At 45.9% G+C, this 21,544-nt stretch overlaps 1 protein-coding gene across 3 annotated transcripts in view; it reads right to left on the bottom strand.

The window, feature by feature from the left end:
* The window catches only part of LOC126188073 (tyrosine-protein kinase transmembrane receptor Ror-like), a 675,128-nt gene that overhangs the window by 290,592 nt on the left and 362,992 nt on the right, over positions 1 to 21,544 (bottom strand). For all 3 annotated transcript variants that reach the window (XM_049929521.1, XM_049929522.1, XM_049929520.1), the window contains one exon: positions 5,856 to 5,984. In XM_049929521.1, coding sequence (XP_049785478.1) covers positions 5,856 to 5,984 — 129 coding nt within the window. The remainder of the gene's footprint in view (positions 1 to 5,855; positions 5,985 to 21,544) is intronic.

Here is a 21,544-nt window from a genome sequence, read left to right as displayed (position 1 = left end):
CTCTTACGATCGTCTCCATGGGAGAATAGCAGCCTGCATTGCTGCGAAAGGTGGATATACACTGTACTAGTGCTGACATTGTGCATGCTCTGTTGCCTGTGTCTATGTGCCTGTGGTTCTGTCAGTGTGATCATGTGATGTATCTGACCCCAGGAATGTGTCAATAAAGTTTCCCCTTCCCGGGACAATGAATTCACGGTGTTCTTATTTAAATTTCCAGTAGTGTATATTGCGCCTAAAGAGACGGAAATACAAATCGCTCTTCGATGACTTTCGTCACCTTACTGTAAGTTATTATAGAATGTAACCCTCTCATGTCCTGGACATGTATCGACTTTAAAAAGAGCGAAAGTTTCATTTTTAAAGGGAAAAAAATTATAAAGAAGTTTTAGAGCCCAGATGTCGACGATGACATTTCAATGATTAAAAACAACTGGAGGGCAGCCTAAAAATGTCTAGGGACAGTGGCACCTGACTCAAATTTACCCCTTTAATCTCTGTTCGCGTAGTTTTAAACTGCAACAAGAACATCACAATTAGGATTAGTTTCGACCACTGAGACCTCAAATTGCTTAAACAGTCATAAAATAGTTCCCATCGTTGCATGATTATAGGTCCCTAGAGGTGATTAGGAACAGTCTTTCGTCTCTGGTTTGTAAAGGTTTACCTCCTGCAGGAGTTGCGCATGTAACTCATTTTGCAGAGCTATTTCGGATAAGGAATCTCAGAGGATGTCTTATTTCCAAGAATCTCACAAAGAGATTCGTTTCTCAGCTGTTCCTGTAACTACAAACGTGTAGCACAGCCACAATAAACCGAACGCTACGGGAGACAAAGGCCGACAGGTGTTGACAGAGGAGCTTTACGGGAAAACCGAGGCACAATTCCGCTACCCTGCTACCTGATCGCCGGAACAATTGTCACTAATCAAGAGCCCAACCGATGGGGAGCTCTATGGCTGACCAGGTGTTTAATTCCAAGCATTTCTTACGCGATGGTGGAAGGAATTGCACTGTTGGACAACTGGTGTCTGCATGTGTGATTTGGAGTGATCTCTAGGAAGATACACCAACGGGCAAAACATTGAAACATAAAAAATGATTAATGAACCGTAATGAAATTTCGGCAATACATTTGTATAGGTAACATGTTTAAGTGATAAACATTGCGATATCACGAGATGCGCCATGGCAAATTTGAAAAGCTGTTACATTAATAATCGGTGTAACCGCCAGAATGTTGAATGCAAGCATGCAAACGTGCATGCATTGCATTGTGCAGATGCCGGATGTCAGTTTGTGGCATGGAGTTAATGCCTGTTGCGCTTGGTCAGTGAATACAGGGACCGCTAATGCTGTTTGTGGATGACGCTGAAGTTGTCGACCAATGATGTTCTTTATGTGCTCGACTGGAGATAAATCGGCGATCGAGCAGGCCAAGGCAACATGTCGACATCCTGTGGAGCCTGTTGGGTTGCAATAGTGGTATGTGGGTGAGCGTTATCCTGTTGGAAAACATCCCCTGTAATGCTTTTCATGAATGGCAGCGCAATCAGATTCACATACAAATAGGCAGTCGGGATGCCTGTGATTGTCACGAGAGTGCTCCTGCTGTCGTAAGGCGTCGCACCACAGATCATAACTCCATGTACAGATCCATCGCGTCTAGCACGCAGACAGATCCTCAACTGGGGCCCTCCTAACCGAAACGCAGCCATCACTGCTACCGAGACAGAAAAAGCTTTAATTAGAAAACACAACAGACCTACAACCATACCTCCAACGAGGTCTCCCTTGACGTCGCTGAACTTACAAATCGAAGTGGTTTGGGGTCAGTGGAACGCAGGCTGCAGGGCAACTGCCTCGGAGCTGTCCTTGAAGTAACCGATTTGTAACAGTTCGTTGTGTCACTGTGGTGTCAGCTGCTGCTCAGATTGCTGCTGCAGGTGCAGTACAATGCGCCAGACTCATACTCCGAACACTGTGGTGATCCCTGTAATTAGTGCACGCGGTCGTCCGGAACCCTGTCTTCTTGCGACCATACATTTTCGTGACCATCGCTGCCATCAATGAGGTACGGTGACAACTTTCCTGTCAAGTCTTCCTGCAATATCACATAAAACACCCAGCTTCTCGTAGTCCTATTATACGACCTCGTGCAAACCCAGTGAGGTGTTGTTAATGGCGTCTTCCTCGCCTCAAAGGCATTCTTGACTAACATCAGCTCATCATGTCCAGTCTCAAATACACTAGTGGCCATTAACACTGCTACACCAAGAAGAAATGCATATGATAAACAGGTATTCATTCGACAAATATATCATACTAGAACTAACATATAATTAAATTTTCACGCGATTTGGGTGCATAGATCCTGAGAAATCAGTACCCAGAACAACCGCCTCTGGCCACAATAGTGTCCTTGATACGCCTGAGCATTGAGTCAAACAGAGCTTGGATGGCGTGTACAGGTACAGCTGTCCATGCAGCTTCAACACGATACCACAGTTCATCAAGAGTAGTGACTGTCGTATTGTGAACAGCCAGTTGCTCGGCCACCATTGACCAGACGTTTCCAATTGGTGAGAGATCTGGAGAATGTGCTGGCCGGGGCAGCAGTCGAACATTTACTGTATCCAGAAAGGCCCGTACAGATCCTGCAACATGCGGTCGTGCATTATTCTGCTGAAATGTAGGGTTTCGCAGGGATCTACTGAAGTGTAGAGCCACGGGTCGTAACACATCTGAAATGTAAGGTCCACAGTTCAAAGTGCCGTCAATGCGAACAAGAGGTGACCGAGACGTGTAGCCAATGGCCCCCCTTACCATCACGCCCGGTGATACGCCAGTATTGCGATGACGAACACACGCGTCCAATGTGAGTTAACTGCGATGTCGCCAAACACGGATGCGACCGTCATGATGCTGTAAACAGAACCGGGATTCATCCGGAAAAATGAAGTTTTGCCATTCGTGCACCCACGTTCGTCGTTGAGTACACCATCGCAGGCGCTCCTGTCTGTAATGCAGCGTCAAGGGTAACCGCAGCCATGGTCTCCGAGCTGATAGTCCATGCTGCTGCAAACGTCGTCGAACTGTTCGTGCAGATGGTTGTTGTCTTGCAAACGTCCCCATCTGTTGACTCAGGGATGGAGACGTGGTTGCACGATCCGTTACAGCCATGAGGATGAGATGCCCGTCATCTCGATTACTAGTGATACGAGGCCGTTGGGATCTAGCACGGCGTTCCATATTACCCTCCTGAACCCACCGATTCCATATTCTGCTAACAGTCGTGGATCTCGACCAACGCGAGCAGCAAAGTCGCGATCGATAAACCGCAATCGCGATAGGTTACTATCCGACCTTTATCAAATTCGGAAACGTGGTGGTACGCATTTCTCCTCCTTACACGAGGCATCACAACAACGTTTCACCAGGCAACGCCGGTCAACTGCTGTTTGTGTATGAGAAAGAGGGTTGGAATCTTTCCTCACGTCAGCACGTAGTAGGTGTCGTCACCGGCGCCAACCTTGTGTGAATGCTCTGAAAAGCTAATCATTTGCATATCACAGCATCTTCTTCCTGTCCGTTAAATTTCACGTCTATAGCACGTCATCTTCGTTGTGCAGCAATTTTAATGGCCAGTAGCGTATAACTAACGCTCGCAACCATAAGAGCGTATATTTAAAGCAAACCTGATTTTCATCCTGGTAGTGACGCTCCTAGCACTAGTCTTATGCGACTGGCGCGAAATTTGAATAGACATTACCGTTCAGCTGTTGAAGCACGCCTACCAACTTTCGTTTGTGTCCAAGCAATCCTTCTTGGTGTAGTTTTTTTTTTTCCTTCGGCGTATTTATTACATTTAGACAGTAAATTTTCATGTCCACGTAACTGCACATGGAACCCTTCAATTAATTTATCATGTAGGAAACAGCAATATACACAACTAAGAGCAAAACAGATATTAATGCAATATATATGTTGCTGTGGACAAGTAACACGCCCTTATTTTTAGGAGAGGAACAGCCTGAAATAGAGTACCAAAATTACCTGTCGTCTCAATGGTTGCTTATCCTACAAAAGGGCAAATAAATCATTAATTTCAGCCGGGCCGAGACATGCGCAGTATAATAACCCAAATACGCAGTCCGAGTCAAAGTATGGAATAATATTTAAAGGAGACAGTAGTAGTTCAGCCAGGTAAATAAGAGATAGAGACGGACAAGCCACCAGTGAGTTATAATAACGAGCAGAAATTGCTATATTAAAACGAACCTTCCTGTGCAGCCGTATGACGTCTTGCGGTTAGCCCCTATACAGAGGGTGAGACGGTCAACAACACCTCTCTGGGTAGATGTTGGCTACGCTAGCTGTCTTATTGTTGGACTTGAAGTATACATCACTTGTCGATCAAAATTTTCTACCCATGTTTTCTGCATCAGAGGGGGGCAAGGAAGGTGCCTCCACGTATGCATTTTATTTACATGCTACATAGAAGTAATTAAAATGCCGGCGCTCCCCGGAAACGTTGCCCAATCGGACAACGGCCAAACCTTCCACCACCGGAAACCAATGCAATCAGAAGTACTACAAAAAGAATTCTCTAAAACCCAATCCCTCCAAAACTCAAGTGAGTGCATTGCATCTGAACTCGAGGCAGGCAAAATTCAGGCTCAATGTTACCTGGGATGGGACATTACTAGAAAACACAGACACTCTCACCTACCTTGGCGTCGTGCTGGACAGAACATTGACATACAAATATCACTGCGAAAAAACACGCAAAAAAGTAGAAGCACGAAATTCCCTAATAAGAAAGCTGTCCAATAGCAAATGGGGTGCCGAACCTACCGTGGTCAGGACTTCAGCCCAAGCTTTGTGCTTCTCAACTGCCGAATATGCCTGCCAGGTATGGTGCAGATCCGCCCACGCAAAAAAGGTAGATATTAGCTTGAATGAAACATGCAGGCTAGTGACAGGCTGCATGAAACCAACCCCCATAGAAAATCTTCACAGGGCCGCAGGTTTCACAAACCCTGACTCACGTAGGATAGCCCATGATGTACATACCGAGAAGCTAAAACAACCCTTTGATGCCCGTCACTCAATATTTGGCCTAGAGTGTGGCCCCAGCAGACTCAAATCCAGACGCCGTTTCCTAAGTTGCGCCTTAGATCCACTAACAGAGGACCCACCAAGCGGCGTTTCTGGTGATTGGAAAACCTGGAGAATGCTTAACCGCATCAGAACTGGGGTGGCTCCTGTGAAATCTAATCTGATCAAATGGGGCTTGTTGGACGGAAATGACGACAAATGCGACTGCGGCACTCGACATGACATGCAACATCTTCTACAATGCCCTGCCTGTCCCCTCGACGATCTATGGCTGGCTAAAGAAGAAGCATTGGACATTGCCCAATACTGGACAAACAAATTGTAGTTTCCGGACACGAAAAGTAAAGTAAGTCTGCATCAGAATCGTATAAGAGAAACTGTAAGAAGTGTCTGACGAGACTAGTTCTGCTACATCTCGTTGGATCTATAAATTTCATTCGCTGTAGTTATCCAGTACCCTGTCCATTCTAAAAATTCGAGTTCAAAACCCTGTTGCATTCGGTAAAGGTGCGGCTATGTGCCGCTTTGGTTGTAAAGGTTATTAAATTCCAATAAATGACAATCAGAAGGAGAAAATGACCTCAACCTTTGGCCCTTTCCACAATCCTATTACCTGTTCTGCCCAGCGGAAATAGCGGGCATATCAATAGCCATTCTCCGCTCATGTGCTTGCGCCGCGACTTACTCGGTGAAGGCGACCCCGCAGTTGGACAGCAGGAGCGATGCGCCACTTACTTGGCACCCTGGGGCACTTGCGGCCCTCCGTGGCCGCGGACGAGTCGTGCACGCACACGCAGCGAGACGTGTTGTTGGGGAAGCGCCGGCACGCGGCCTCGGGACCGCACGGCGGCACGCACTTGCCAGCTGCAAACAACGCGCACGCATTAGGTCCAGTCGCTCACGTCGCCTGCTTCAAGAAGTGTGTTTACAAACAAACACTGTTGATAAACAGTCGTGTTTACAGGGCAAAAAATGGGAAATTTGTGGTAACGACTATGGGACCAAACTGCTGACGTCATCGGTCAGCTTACACATTAATTAAACTAACTTAAGCTAATTTACGTTAAGGACAACACGCACACACCCATGCCCGAGGGAGGACTCGAACCTCCGACGGGAAGAGCCGTACGAACCGTGACAAGACGCCCCAGATGCACGGCTACCCCGCGCGGCGGCACAGGGCAAGACTGAAAACATTATTAGGACAGATGACACACCATTAACGACGAAAAATCTTAGAAACTCACTGGAAAGAAAGCGTAATTTACGAATTTTTTAATTTACTAGCTGACAACTGCGGCATTTTTTATTATGTCAGGTTTCTATTAGAAATGAAAACAAAAAAAACAAAAATAAACGGCCAGGTGCGATGAGGACTCGCGCAATGAGAGTTCCTCACGATTTTAATTATGCATACAGACGGTTCACCCATTTCGGGAATCGAGGGTACTGACGATGAGTTTTCGATTATCAAAGTGTGTGATATAAATGGCCGTAACTTCTGACTGAATTGACTCAGAAACTTAAAATATTTACACCATCCAGGGATCATAGACTGTAATGTGACATAAATTTGAATTTTTTACGTCTACCCCTTCTTAAAAGCCAGACAGGCAGACAGACGGACCGACAACAATGCGTCCTACAGGGGTTTCGTTTTTAAACACTGAGACACGGAACCCTAAACTGTTTGTAGTGTAACGTGGGAAAATTTCATTTACATGTATTCGTGAAGACACATTTGAAATTAAGAAAAACGGTTCAAATGGCTCTGAGCACTATGTGAGGTCGTCAGTCCCCTAGAACTTAGAACTACTTAAACCTAACTAACCTAAGGACATCACACACATCCGTGCCCGAGGAAGGATTTGAACCTGCGACCGTAGCGGTCCCGCAGTTCCAGACTGAAGCGCCTAGAACCGCTCGGCCACAACGGCAGGCTGAAATTAAGAAACAGCCGTACAAAGAAATGTGCATAATCTACAAATGTATAAGTACAGTATTCAAATTAAGAAACATAGTATGCAAAATACAAAATCTCTCTAATGTTTGTTTAACTCAGAACTTAATTACACATAATATTGCCAGTTAGATGTCCAAGAGGCGTTCACATCACATTTCCAACGCTTCGTTTCTCTACATTTTCGGTGTTTTCATAGAACAAAGATTCATTCCCATGTATAATTTTGCTTCCGATATACACTACTGGTCATTAAAATTGCTACACCACGAAGATGACGTACTACAGAAGAGAACTTTAACCGAAGATGCTGTGATACGCAAATGATTAGATTTTCAGGGCATTCACACGAGGTTGGCGCCGGTGGCGACACCTACAACGTGCTGACATGAGGAAAGTTTCCAACCGATTTCTCATACACAAACAGCAGTTGACCGGCGTTGCCTGGTGAAACGTTGTTGTGGTGCCTCGTGTAAGGAGGAGAAATGCGTACCATCACGTTTCCAACTTTGATGAAGGTCGGATTGTAGCCTATCGCGATTGAGGTTTATCGTATCGCGACTTTGCTGCTCGCGTTGGTCGAGATCCAATGACTGTTAGCAGAAAATGGAAGCGGTGGGTTCAGGAGGGTAATACGGAACGCCGTGCTGGATCCCAGCGGCCTCGTATCACTAGCAGTCGAGATGACAGGCATCTTATCCGCATGGCTGTAACGGATCGTGCAGCCACGTCTCGATCCCTGAGTCAACAGATGGGGACGTTTGCAAGACAACAACCACCTGCACGAACAGTTCGACAACGTTTTCAGCAGTATGGACTTTCAGCTCGGAGACCATGGCAGCGGTTACCCTTGACGCTGCATCACTGACAGGACCGCTTGCGATAGTGTACTCAACGACGAACCTGGGTGCACGAATGGCAAAACGTCATTTTTTCGGATGAATCCAGGTTATGTTCACAGCACCATAATGGTCGCATCCATGTTTGGAGACATAGCGGTGAACGCACATTGGAAGCGTGTATTCGTCATCGCCATATTGGCGTAACACCCGGCGTGATGGTATGGGGTGCCATTGGCTACACGTCTCGGTCACCTCTTGTTCGCATTGACCGTCCTTCGAACAGTGGACGTTACATTTAAGATGTGTTACGACCCGTGGCTCTACCCTTCATTCGATCCCTGCTAAACCCTACATTTCAGCAGGATAATACACGACCGCATGTTGCTGGTCCTGTACGGGCATTTCTGGCTACAGAAAATGTTCGACTGCTGCCCTGGCCAGCATATTCTCCAGATGTCTCACAATACGCCAGTCACTGCTCTTGATGAACTGTGGTATCGTGTTGAAGCTGCATGGGCAGTAGTACCTGTACACGCTATCCAAGCTCTGTTTGACTCAATGCCCAGGCGTATCAAGGCCGTTATTACGGGCAGAGGCGGTTATTCTGGGTACTGATTTCTCAGGATCTATGGACCCAAATTGCGTGGAAATTTAATCACATGTCAGTTGTGGTGTAATATATTTGTCCAATGAATAACCGTTTATCATCTGCATTTCTTCTTGGTGTAGCAGTTTTAATGGCCGGTAGTGTATATCCCTAGACATTCTTTCTTCAAATTAATTCCTTTAAGCGAGGAATGTTCTCTTTGCTTATTTTGATCTGCTGCTTATGTCTTCCTGCCTTCGTCAGTTAGTTGGTTAGCTGGATAGTTAGTTACTTTTGCGTTGTACGGATCATTTGCACGATAGATCGTAATGGTGTGAAACGAGTCACTTTACACTGATGTCACAAATTAATTTGTCAATATGGCTGCAAGCTTTACATCTATAAATTGCTTCTCTGTTTTTAATACTGATTTGAATCAGTAATCCCTACCAAGCACCTTTCACACATTACAGTAACAGAAATTCTACGGAATACAGGGAGTTGTCGAAGAGCAACTTTTTCAGTTTGATTTCATATTTTACTTTGTTGCTTGCCAGACATTTTATATCACTGCATAATGGACAAGTAATTTTAGTTGCAGCATTGTACACATCTTTTTGTGCCAAGGACAGCCATAATTTGGAGTAATGAGTGTCTATTCTTCTGGTACTGTAATTAATCACTGTTCCTTTCAAACTGCAATGGATTATATACAACAGACTTTATGAGGGAAAAAATATACTGTGAAGCAATAGTCAAAATGCCCAATTCCTTAAACAAATGTGAACAAGATGATCATAAGTGACTGCTGTACGTTATTCTTACTGCACATTATTTAGTAATGAAGATTTTCTGAAGGATGAGTTACCCCGGAACATTTTTCCAAAAGACATTATTGAGTGGAAATATGCAAAATATGTCAACTTTCTGATTTCTCTCTCTTTGAAGATTTGCAATGATTCTAAATTCAAAAGTGACTGAACTAAGTTCTTTTAGGAGGTACTTCTTCAAATGGTTCAAATGGCTCTGAGCACTATGGGACTCAACTTCTGAGGTCATCAGTCACCTAGAACTTAGAACTACTTAAGCCTAACTAACCTAAGGACATCACACACATCCATGCCCGAGGCAGGATTCGAACCTGCGACCGTAGCGGTCACGCAGTTCCAAACTGACGCGCTTAGAACCGCACGGCCACACCGGCCGGCCCAGGAGTCTTTAGAAAATTGAGCATCGGACCATTCGCGGAAAACAGTCAGTGATACTTTTAAGAGCATAAGAACATTGGTTACCATTTCTTCTGTTGCTGTATGAATACTTTGACTAATGAACACAATAGCGCACACGTAAAAAAGAAAAAAAAAACGAATACTGCTTGCTTTGTTTTTCTTCCATCACCTCCTCAACCTCTCGCGATAAGCGGGGAATCCAGATTCGAGTTCCGTCCAGTACAAATTTTCATCTGTTACAAGTAGCTTACGTCAATCTGGATTCGCGACCTGTGAATCCGTTTCGTAATATTTACCACATTTGTAATCGTCAGAAGAGTGTTCCTTGAGACATGCACGCATGTGTGCAGGACACTGTAACGTGAAGATTCAGACACGGTATAAACATGAACATCGTAACCACCAAATAATCTGTGACTATGTCTTGACATTTCTTCAGTCTTGATTGTATTCCGGAGCGCAACATCAGAACTGCCTCTCTGGTACCATTATCTTTCCGAAAGCTAAGCTGCTCGCCATCTCACAGATAATTAATTTTGTGTTCTGTTCTTCATTATATTATTCTTGTTCAGTGCACTTAACTCGAACTAAGGCAGCTGACAGTATACAGGGCGAAGAAAAATTGCCGCACTTGATGGCCGGCATGCGATTCCTCATCTCAGTTCAAGACGAAAGTGTATCTAGCAAAACCCAGTCCCTCCAGTAGGTGTAATAGAAAAGAGATTTAAGAACGAGACTCTGGCAATGCAGTAACAGCGTGCATAGTAGCCAACAGAAGGTAGCATGAGCTCGGCGCTGTGCCTGAACGGCCCCATTAGCTCAGTGTTGCCGGCACGGTAGCTCAACGTGTTCGGAGACAGGGACCTAGAGGGATATCTGCCCTCTGCAGTTCAAAAAAAAAAAAAAAAAAAAAAAAAGCCTGAGTGACTGGACCATCGATGAACTTGACCGGGTGTCGTCATGAGACGTCCGCACCGAACAAATCCAACGAAAAATATCGGACAAAATGAGTTAAAAAAAAGTGAGATGAGGAAATGCCGTGGGGGACTTACATGCACACTCGCCAATGTTCGAGTCGCGTACGCGCCAAACTTTTCTTTGTAAGTTCAATGATCAAACTGTATCCACTATATACCAACACAGTGCGGTATCTTCTGTATTTCTTTCTGTTACTGTTACCTTCATTTTAACATGAAGCCGTAACATGAACTTCGGTTTGACATAGTTTGGTTTGGAGCGAAAAGGGATAAACTGCAAGGTCATAGCTTCCTTCATCCAGTTGGCAAACCAGGAGTAGTCGTCAAAGAGAGGAAGCGACAGGCAAATCCTAGAAGGCCTAAGTGTAACTACCACAATAAAAAATAGAGATAAATGCCCAGCAGGAAGCCAGCACAGACAAGTCGTAGTATCTTACGTTGTGGCCGAGCGGTTCAGTCCGGAAACGCGAGACTGCTACGGTCGCAGGTTCGAATCCTGCCTTGGGTATGGATGTGTGTGACGTCCTTAGGTTGGTTAGGTTTAAGTAGTTCTAAGTTCTAGGGGACTGATGACCTCAGAAGTTAAGTCCCGTAGTGCTCAGAGCCATCTGAACCATCGTAGTATCTTACAGACGTAAACGATTTCTTTGTTTCGTTCATGACACAAATGAAGCCTACGGAAAATAATAGTAGATATTGGAACATCGTCTGATCGAATGAACTACATAAAACTCAGTAGGTAGGCTACAGTAGATTGCACGTTATACTACGCACAGCAATTGCATTCTGTACGTTTGACGTCCAGGGTTATCTTCATAGAGCTGGTACGTACACGTACGAGCAGTGTTCTCCTTAGATGAGATGTTCAAAGCGACCACCGTGTCTCTGCAAACACTTCGCCTCTCGCTGGATCATACTTTGCTGGACGCTACTTAACACACCTGCACCATAGCCAAAGCAGCATGCACGAGATTTATTAAGTCGTGTACATGCTTGGGTGGGACATTCTAAACTTGTTACTTTAAGTGTCCCCACAAATTAAAATCTAATGGATTAAAGTCCAGAGACCTGTAAGTCAGAACACTAGACCTCCACGACCAATCCATTCCCCTGAAGACGTTTCATTTAAACAACTGCGCACATTCATTCCAATGTGTGACAGCGCATCATCGTACTGACACCATTGCTGTCGGTGAATACCAAAAGGTACGTTATCTAATGCGCCAGGAAAAGTATTGTAAAGAAACGCATGATACAGAGGCGCATTGAAAGGGCTGAAATGCATTCATCCTAAGCCGGCCGAAGTGGCCGCGCGCTTCTGGCGCTGCAGTCTGGAACCGCGAGACCGCTACGGTCGCAGGTTCGAATCCTGCCTCGGGCATGGATGTGCGTTATGTCCTTAGGTTAGTTAGGTTTAACTAGTTCTAAGTTCTAGGGGACTAATGACCTCAGCAGTTGAGTCCCATAGTGCTCAGAGCCATTTGAACCATTTTTTTGCATTCATACTACGATTGCAGCCCACAGGTCTACATCAAATCGTGCCCGAAAGTCACGTTCACGGGTGACGTGTGGACTCTGTTCCGATCAATAATGGGTGCTGTGGAGGTTGAAAATACATTCACAAGTGAAGCTAGATTCCTCAGTCCATATCAAGTTACTTATAAAATGTTCGTTATCTTCCACTTGGTGCAAAAATCATTCACAAAACCGTACTCGTCGAATGCGGTCTTTTGGCCGCTGGTCTTGAGCTAACGAGTAATGATATGGATGCAGTTCTTCATCGTGCGAAACTTCAACAACCAGTTTTGGAGATGTCTGGAACTGCCTTGCAATATCATGGATACTTCGCCGAGGTGGCTAGTGAACTGTCTCATGAATCGCGTCCCCTGTTTGTGGACTACATCTTGTCCTTGGCCGACCTGTGCCAAGATTACAGGTCTCCCGAAGTCGTTGCTCCAGGCGACAAAAAACACTGTTGTTCGGATGGTGTCATTGAGGGTAGTGCGCAGTAAACCCACGAACAGCAGCAGCAACTTGGTTATTGGATCAACACAGCATAAAAAGCATACCGTCGTATTCATCGTTTGTGTACTCCATCAGGAAGCCGCCCTTTATGCACTTGGCAGGACCAGTTACGGCTATGCACTACACAGTTAGCAGACACATGCATGGAGTTAAATGGATTCCACTCTCATGTGATAGTCTGTTGTCATGTGATGAAATGAATTCCCGCTTATAAACGACGAAAACTAAAAAATGGCTCCCTTTAAAAAAAACTGACAAGGTTTCGAACCATAGCTCCTTATTAGATGTGGGCTTGATGTCCCAGCAGTCTACTTTTTCATTTTTTTAAACTTTTTTCCGTATTGGTAGGTTCATTTGGTCTGGGCGGACGTCACATGACATCTGTTCAAGTTGGTCGTTGAATATCTTACTCAGTACCGAACGCGCTGCGCTACCGCGCCGGCATCTTATTTTGTTCGCTATTGTTCATTGCATTTGTTCGGGGCGGACATCCCTTGACACCCTTCTAGTTCATCGTTGATATATTCACTCAGTTTTTTTTATTACAGAGCTGGCAGCTAATCCTCTGACCGAACACACTGAGCTACCGTGCCGGCTTCGTTGCGTTTGGTCTGCGCGGACGTCACGAGACATCCATTCAAGTTGATCGTCGATTCCTTTACTCAGTTTTTTATTACAGAGGGCGAGCAGCCCTCTGGCCGAACACGCTGAGCTACTGTGCTGGCACCAGTGTGCTACGGTCGCTGATACAGTGGTGTGTGGAGATACACGTTCCTTTGAACATTCCGATGCGCTGCACAGGTGACAGTGTTGTCAGTTTCTCGTTTACATACCGGGAGATCAAAAAGTCAGTATACATATGAAAACTGAATAAATCACAGAATAATGTATATAGAGAGGTACAAACTGACACACATGCTTGGAATGACATGGGGTTTTATTAGAACCAAAAAAATACAAACGTTCCAGAAATGTCCGACAGATGGCGCTTCATCTGATCAGAATATTAATAATTAGCGTAACAAAGTAAGACGAAATAAATGGAAATGCTCAATATGTCCACCAACTTTCCTCAACAATAGCTGTAGTCGAGGAATAATGTTGTGAACAGCATTGTAAAATATGTCCAGAGTTATGGTGAGGCATTGGCGTCGGATGTTGTCTTTCAGCATCCCTAGAGATGTCGGTCGATCACGATACACTTGCGACTTCAGGTAACCGCAAAGCCAATAATCGCACGGACTGAGGTCTGGGGACCTGGGAGGCCAAGCATGACGAAAGTGGCGGCTGAGCACACGATCATCACCAAACGACGCGCGCAAGAGATCTTTCACGCGTCTAGCAATACGGAGTGTTTTTTTTTTTTTTGTTCTAATAAAACCCCATGCCATTCCAAGCATGTGCGTCAATTTTTACCTCTCTATCTACATTATTCCGTGGTTTATTAAGTTTTAAATTTATACTGACTTTTTGATCACCCGGTACATCTGTTCTAAAATTCTCCCGATGTAATTTTGCTAGATAACCGTTTGCCTTAAATCTGAATGAGAAATCACATGCCGACCTGCAAGTGCGGCAGTTTTTCTACACCTTGTACACTCCTGGAAATTGAAATAAGAACACCGTGAATTCATCGTCCCAGGAAGGGGAAACTTTATTGACACATTCCTGGGGTCAGATACATCACATGATCACACTGACAGAACCACAGGCACATAGACACAGGCAACAGAGCATGCACAATGTCGGCACTAGTACAGTGTATATCCATCTTTCGCAGCAATGCAGGCTGCTATTCTCCCATGGAGACGATCGTAGAGATGCTGGATGTAGTCCTGTGGAACGGCTTGCCATGCCATTTCCACCTGGCGCCTCAGTTGGACCAGCGTTCGTGCTGGACGTGCAGACCGCGTGAGACGACGCTTCATCCAGTCCCAAACATGCTCAATGGGGGACAGATCCGGAGATCTTGCTGGCCAGGGTAGTTGACTTACACCTTCTCTAGCACGTTGGGTGGCACGGGATACATGCGGACGTGCATTGTCCTGTTGGAACAGCAAGTTCCCTTGCCGGTCTAGGAATGGTAGAACGATGGGTTCGATGACGGTTTGGATGTACCGTGCACTATTCAGTGTCCCCTCGACGATCACCAGTGGTGTACGGCCAGTGTAGGAGATCGCTCCCCACACCATGATGCCGGGTGTTGGTCCTGTGTGCCTCGGTCGTATGCAGTCCTGATTGTGGCGCTCACCTGCACGGCGCCAAACACGCATTCGACCATCATTGGCACCAAGGCAGAAGCGACTCTCATCGCTGAAGACGACACGTCTCCATTCGTCCCTCCATTCACGCCTGTCGCGACACCACTGGAGGCGGGCTGCACGATGTTGGGGCGTGAGCGGAAGACGGCCTAACGGTGTGCGGGACCGTAGCCCAGCTTCATGGAGACGGTTGCGAATGGTCCTCGCCGATACCCCAGGAGCAACAGTGACGGTGCGGTCCCCTACGGCACTGCGTAGGATCCTACGGTCTTGGCGTGCATCCGTGCGTCGCTGCGGTCCGGTCCCAGGTCGACGGGCACGTACACCTTCCGCCGACCACTGGCGACAACATCGATGTACTGTGGAGACCTCACGCCCCACGTGTTGAGCAATTCGGCGGTACGTCCACCCGGCCTCCCGCATGCCCACTATACGCCCTCGCTCAAAGTCCGTCAACTGCACATACGGTTCACGTCCACGCTGTCGCGGCATGCTACCAGTGTTAAAGACTGCGATGGAGCTCCGTATGCCACGGCAAACTGGCTGACACTGACGGCGGCGGTGCACAAATGCTGCGCAGCTAGCGCCATTCGACGGCCAACACCGCGGTTCCTGGTGTGTCCGCTGTGCCGTGCGTGTGATCATTGCTTGTACAGCCCTCTCGCAGTGTCCGGAGCAAGTATGGTGGGTCTGACACACCGGTGTCAATGTGTTCTTTTTTCCATTTCCAGGAGTGTATATCAGGACCATGTTGCCGGGAAACAGTCTCGTGGGTTATCACATTCCATCATCCGCACTGTACCCTTTGCGGAGCACAGGAGGAAATGGGAGGCGCAGCAGACCGTTGGGAACGGTACGGTGAGTTTGTTGTCAAAATCTTGTGGAGCTCCGGCCGGCGTCTGCGTGCTGGGGAATATGTGACTGGTGGTATTGGCCTTGCCGGTCGTCTGTGGCTCCAGTGACCCGTTTCCCCGTTGCCGTCCCCTTATCTGCTGTCACCGAGGGATAGCAGGAGGAGCGGGAGGGGCCACGTTTTTCGTCGCTGCTCGTGGCCGAGCTATCTGCGGACACCTCGTTACGGCGCGTCCGCTGCACCAGAAGCCTAATGAGGGCAGCCGCCGCTAGGGGCGCACGTGCCGCTCCACGGCCGCCACAGTTAGAGACCCAGGGCCGGCCGACACTCGATCCCTCCCAATTGTTTTTCCTGGCCGGGTGTTCGCCGTCAGCTCCAGCTGGTGCGGTCTCCGCCGCTAGGGGGTGCTCCTCTCTCTCGGCAGCGTTAAGGGCCCCACTTTTACGCGCCCGGAACAAAGGGGGAGTTTGTTTACTGCCTGGCGGCGGCAAGTGGCAGGGACGCAACCGGGGAGTTGTCCTGAGCGCTGGTGCACTCAGCCACAGTAATAATCTTACACAAAACAATAGGACGCTTCCAAATGGTGCGACATCTGAGAGACGGGCAGGTAAACTGACTCAAAATGATCGCAGCTTCGGCGTCAGTCCATAACAATAATTCCACGATATACCAATTTCTGATTCGACAGTTCCGCAAACAGTGTGGTAGATATTGTTGCGGAGGTAACTGCTCAAAGAAATAGGGATAAGTGTGTGATTGGCAGATTGCAATGGAGATAAAAATGGGGTGATTGAGGGAGAGAGAGAGAGAGAGAGAGAGAGAGAGAGAGAGAGAGAGGGTGAGGGGTGGGGGCGGAGGGCGGCAAGTTCCACATCTAAATATATTCTCCGCAACCATTTCCTTGAAAGTGGAAGTCATACCTTCTATCATGCACTGTAGCGTATACAAGATGGTCAGAAAGAACCTGAAAAGCTTGCAACGGTGCTCGGGGTAGACTGTGTTGAAAAATAATGGTTAATGAAAAAGTTAGCTACCTTGCACCGTTTCTGAGTTAATCAGCATTGAAGTTAGCACGTGTAAATTCAAGCAGCGCGCCACAAACTATCGCCATACGTGTTTTTCGTTTCGTTTGCTACAACCGAACAAGAAAGCGATACAAAAATTTGACAAGGAAACGTAATAAGGACCGAAACCGAGCCAAAGGTTGAGCAGTCTGGTGCACTGTCATCTACGCTATGAAGTCAACTGACAATAATAGTATCTGGCGGGGCGCTTCAATATGGGCGCCAACTGGCTAACTGTCTAGCTTCAATGAGAGTTAAATCGGAAACGTCACAACCAAACCTGCAACTCGCTTATAAACTTGTTGTTGTTGTGTTCTTCAGTCCAGAGACTGGTTTGATGCAGCACTCCATGCTACCCTAGCCTGTGTATGCTTCTTCATCTCCCAGTACCTACAGCAACCCACATCTTTCTGAATCTGCTTACTGTCTTCATCTCTTGGTCACCCTCTACGATTTTTAGCCTCCACGCTGCCCTCCAATACTAAGTTGGTGATCCCTTGATGCCTCAGAACATGTCCTACCAACCGATCCCTTCTTCTAGTCAAGCTGCGCCACAAACTTCTCTTCTCCCCAATCCTATTCAATACCTCCTCATTAGTTATGTGATCTACCTATCTAATCTTCAGCATTCTTCTGTAGCGCCACATTTCGAAAGCTTCTATTCTCTTCTTGTCCAAACTGTATATTGTACATGTTTCACTTCCATACATAGCTCCACTCCATACAGATACTTTCAGAAATGAGTTCCTGACACTTAAATCAATACTCGATGTTAACAAACTTCTCTTCTTCAGAAACTCTTTCCTTGCCATTACCAGTCTACATTTTATATCCTCTGTACTTCCACCATCATAAGTTATTTTGCTCCCCAAATAGCAAAACTCCTTTACTACTTTAAGTGTCTCATTTCCTAATCTAATTCCCTCAGCATCACCCGACTTAATTCGACTACATTCCATTATCCTCATTTTGCTTTTGTTGATGTTCATCTTATATCCTCCTTTCAAGACACTGTCCATTCCGTTCAGCTGCTCTTCCAAGCCCTTTGCTGTCTCTGACAGCATTACAATGTCATCGGCGAACCTCAAAGTTTTTATTTCTTCTCCATGGATTTTAATACCTTGTCCGAATTTTTCGTTTGTTTCCTTTATTGCTTGCTCAATATACAGATTGAATAACATCGGGGATAGGCTACAACCCTGTCTCACTCCCTTCCCAACCACTGCTTCCCTTTCATGCCCCTCGACTCTTATAACTGCCATCTGGTTTCTGTACAGATTGTAAATAGCCTTTCGCTCCCTGTATTTTACCCCTGCCACCTTCAGAATTTGAAAGAGAGTATTCCAGTCAACATTGTCAAAAGCTTTCTCTAAGGCTACAAATGCTAGAAACGTAGGTTTGCCTTTCCTTAATCTTTCTTCTAAGATAAGTCGTAGGGTCAGTATTGCCTCACGTGTTCCAACATCTCTACGGAATCCAAACTGATCTTTCCCGAGGTCGGCTTCTACCAGTTTTTCCATTCGTCTGTAATGAATCCGTGTTAGTATTTTGCAGTTGTGACTTGTTAAACTGATAGTTTGGTAATTTTCACATCTGTCAACACCTGCTTTCTTTGGGATTGGAATTATTATATTCTTCTTGAAGTCACCACCTTGTATAATAATTTATTATGTGAAGCTAGCCTGATGACAGCTACACGCTACCGGATTTGGCAATTTACTGCCCTCTTCAGATATGAAAAATCTACCAACAGCTTCCACATGATATATTACTTATTCAATACATCAATTAATCAATAAACTCGTACAACTGTAGTAGGCGTGGGCTTCGTGTCTATCTTGGCCACAATAATGCGTTCACTATGCTGTTTGTAGTAGCTTACCCGCACTCCTATTTTTTTTATTCATTATTAAACCTACCCCTGCATTACCGCTATTTGATTTTGTACTTATAATCCTGTATTCGCCTGACCAAAAGACTTGTTCCTCCTGCCACTGAACTTCACTAATTCCCACTATATCTAACTTAAACCTATCCATTTCCCTTTTTAAAATTTCTAACCTACCTGCCCGATTAAGGGATATGACATTTCACGCTCCGATCCGTAGAACGCCAGTTTTCTTCCTGTTCTCTGTCTCGTGACGACTGGGTGTTGTCTGATGTCCTTAGGTTAGTTAGGTTTAAGTAGTTCTAAGTTCTAGGGGACTGATGACCATCGATGTTAAGTCCCATAGTGTTCAGAATCATTTGAACCATTTTTTATTTCTTTCTCCTGATAACGACGTCCTCTTGAGTAGTCCCCGCCCGGAGATCCGTTTGGGGGACTATTTTACCTTCGGAATATTTTACCCAAGAGGACGCTATCATCATTTAACCATATAGTAAAGCTGCATGCCCTCGGGAAAAATTACGGCTGTAGTTTCCCCTTGGTTTCAGCCTTTCGCAGAACCACAACAGCAAGGCCGTTTTGGTTAGTGTTACAAGGCCAGGTCCAGACTGTTGCCCCTGCAACGACTGAAAAGGCTGCTGCCCCTCTTCAGGAACCACGCGTTTGTCTGGCCTCTCAACAGATACCCCTCCGTTGTGGTTGCACCTACGGTACGGCTATCTGTATCGCTGAGGCACGCAAGCCTCCCCACCAACGGCAAGGTCCATGGTTCACGGGGGGGCTGTTTTCCAGACAACCTCCTAATTCTTTATCTTATAAGTCCATCTAATTTTCAACATTCGTCTGTAGCACTGCATCTTAAATTCTTCCATTCTCTTCTTTTCCGGTTTTCCCACAGTCCATGTTTTACTACCTTGCAATGCTGTGTTCCAAACTTACATTCTCAGTAATTTATTCCTCAAATTAAGGCCGATGTTTGATGCCAGTAGACTTCTCTTGGCCAGAAATGTCCTCTTTGTCGGTGCTAGTCTGCTTTTCATGTAATCCTTTTGCCGTTCGTCATGGGTTATTTTGCAGCCTAGGTAACAGAATTCCTTGATTTCATCTGCTGCGCGAGCTTCAGCTCTGATGCTGTATAAATGAAACGTTGTAATCGCAAATAATTCCAAAACGTGTTTCCAAGGAGAATAAACAGCTGGAAACTATCTGTTTGTTGCCCTTGCTGGTGATTGCGTCAACCTCGAATGCGACTCCATGCCGTTTGGACTATTTGTGACGGCAGAACATCACCCTTTCATATTCTTTTCAAAGGCCCTTCCACAATATGGCTTTTTTAAGTCTCTTTCACAATCTTCGGGGAGAAAATGAACCGAACAAGTATTTGCATTCTGATATTCTTCCCGGGTTTCCAGCCGGATCATTTCGTCGTCCAGACACAATATTTCGGCGGACCAGCTGGCCGCCATCTTCAGGTGAGTTAATGCTAGTGCACTGCCTCGCCGGACTCTGGTCAAAAAAGCTTATGCCATATCTGACGACGAACATCTAAAAGAAGAACTTGATCATATGAAGATTGTTTTTAAACAGAATGGATATACGGAACAACAAATATGCCGTGCTCTTCAGTTTGGTCCGTCACGCGAGCCAGTAGAGGATACTTTTGAAGCTGTTGCTTATTTCCATTTGCGGGAAGTATATCATCCAAAATTTCAAGAATTTTAAGAAAATATAATATTAAAAGTGTTTTTACGCCGGTGGCCAAGACTAGAGCCCTTCTTGGCTCAGTTAACGATAATTTAGGCTTGAGGAGGCCCGGGGTTTATGAAATTGCATGTCACTGTATATCGGTCAAACTATTCGAACTATTCACGACCGGTGAAAATCATCGGCACACTCGGTTGTTCCAGCCTGAGAAGTCGGCATCGGCGGAACATTGCCTTAACGAAGGACACAGGATGATGTATGACAAGACACAATTGAACTCTCCTGATTCTCGCTATTGGGAATGTGTTCTTAAAGAATCCATTGAAATTAAGATTATCCAGTAAAAGTATTAACAGGGATAAAGGTTTTCCTCTAAGTAAGGTATGGAATCCGATTTTGTCCGACATTAAACAACAACGGTCTTCTTTTCGATCATTGGATTCTTCCAACTAGAGCTGTTGCGATTTATCGTTTCTGCCGTCTTCTCCCACCGGCGCGCTGCGTGTCCACTTGCCGCCAGGAGGAGCTGCCCATCATCTCACGCACGCGCGGTGCTCTGTCCGTGTGGTATAAAGGTCTCCGTCGTTGTGGCTGGAATTCCCCCTTTTTTTCGTTTTTTTCCTTCCTCCCTCCTTGTTCTTCCCCCTCCTCCAGGTTCCCCCCCCCCCCCCCCCCATTTGCCTGTGGCTCGGGAGTGCCATCTCTGTGCCGCCACTTTTGTGCAGTGTTCTACATTGAGTTTTCTACAGTGAGTGTTTTACAGTGAGTGTTCCGTGTTGTGTTTTTTGGGAAGTGTTGCGAACGGCCCTCATACTGTCGCTGGGTGTGCCTTTTATCTCTTGTGAACAGAAACCAAACTGTCGCCGCGTTTTTTAATTGTGTGTGTACTATGTTACTTGTCTGATTCCTGTGTCTTTTATTAACGTTGCCAACCCCTTTTGCTTTCTGTTTTAACTTTCCGCATTTTTCCGCCATTTTACACTTGACGTCACCGTTTTATCGCCTGTTTTTCTTGTTTCTTTTCTTCTTCCGTTT

Source organism: Schistocerca cancellata, chromosome 5 (genome assembly GCF_023864275.1).
Source record: "Schistocerca cancellata isolate TAMUIC-IGC-003103 chromosome 5, iqSchCanc2.1, whole genome shotgun sequence".
Taxonomy (NCBI): domain Eukaryota; kingdom Metazoa; phylum Arthropoda; class Insecta; order Orthoptera; family Acrididae; genus Schistocerca; species Schistocerca cancellata.
Note: the sequence above shows the minus strand (reverse complement) of the source record. Positions and strands in the feature narration are given on the sequence as shown.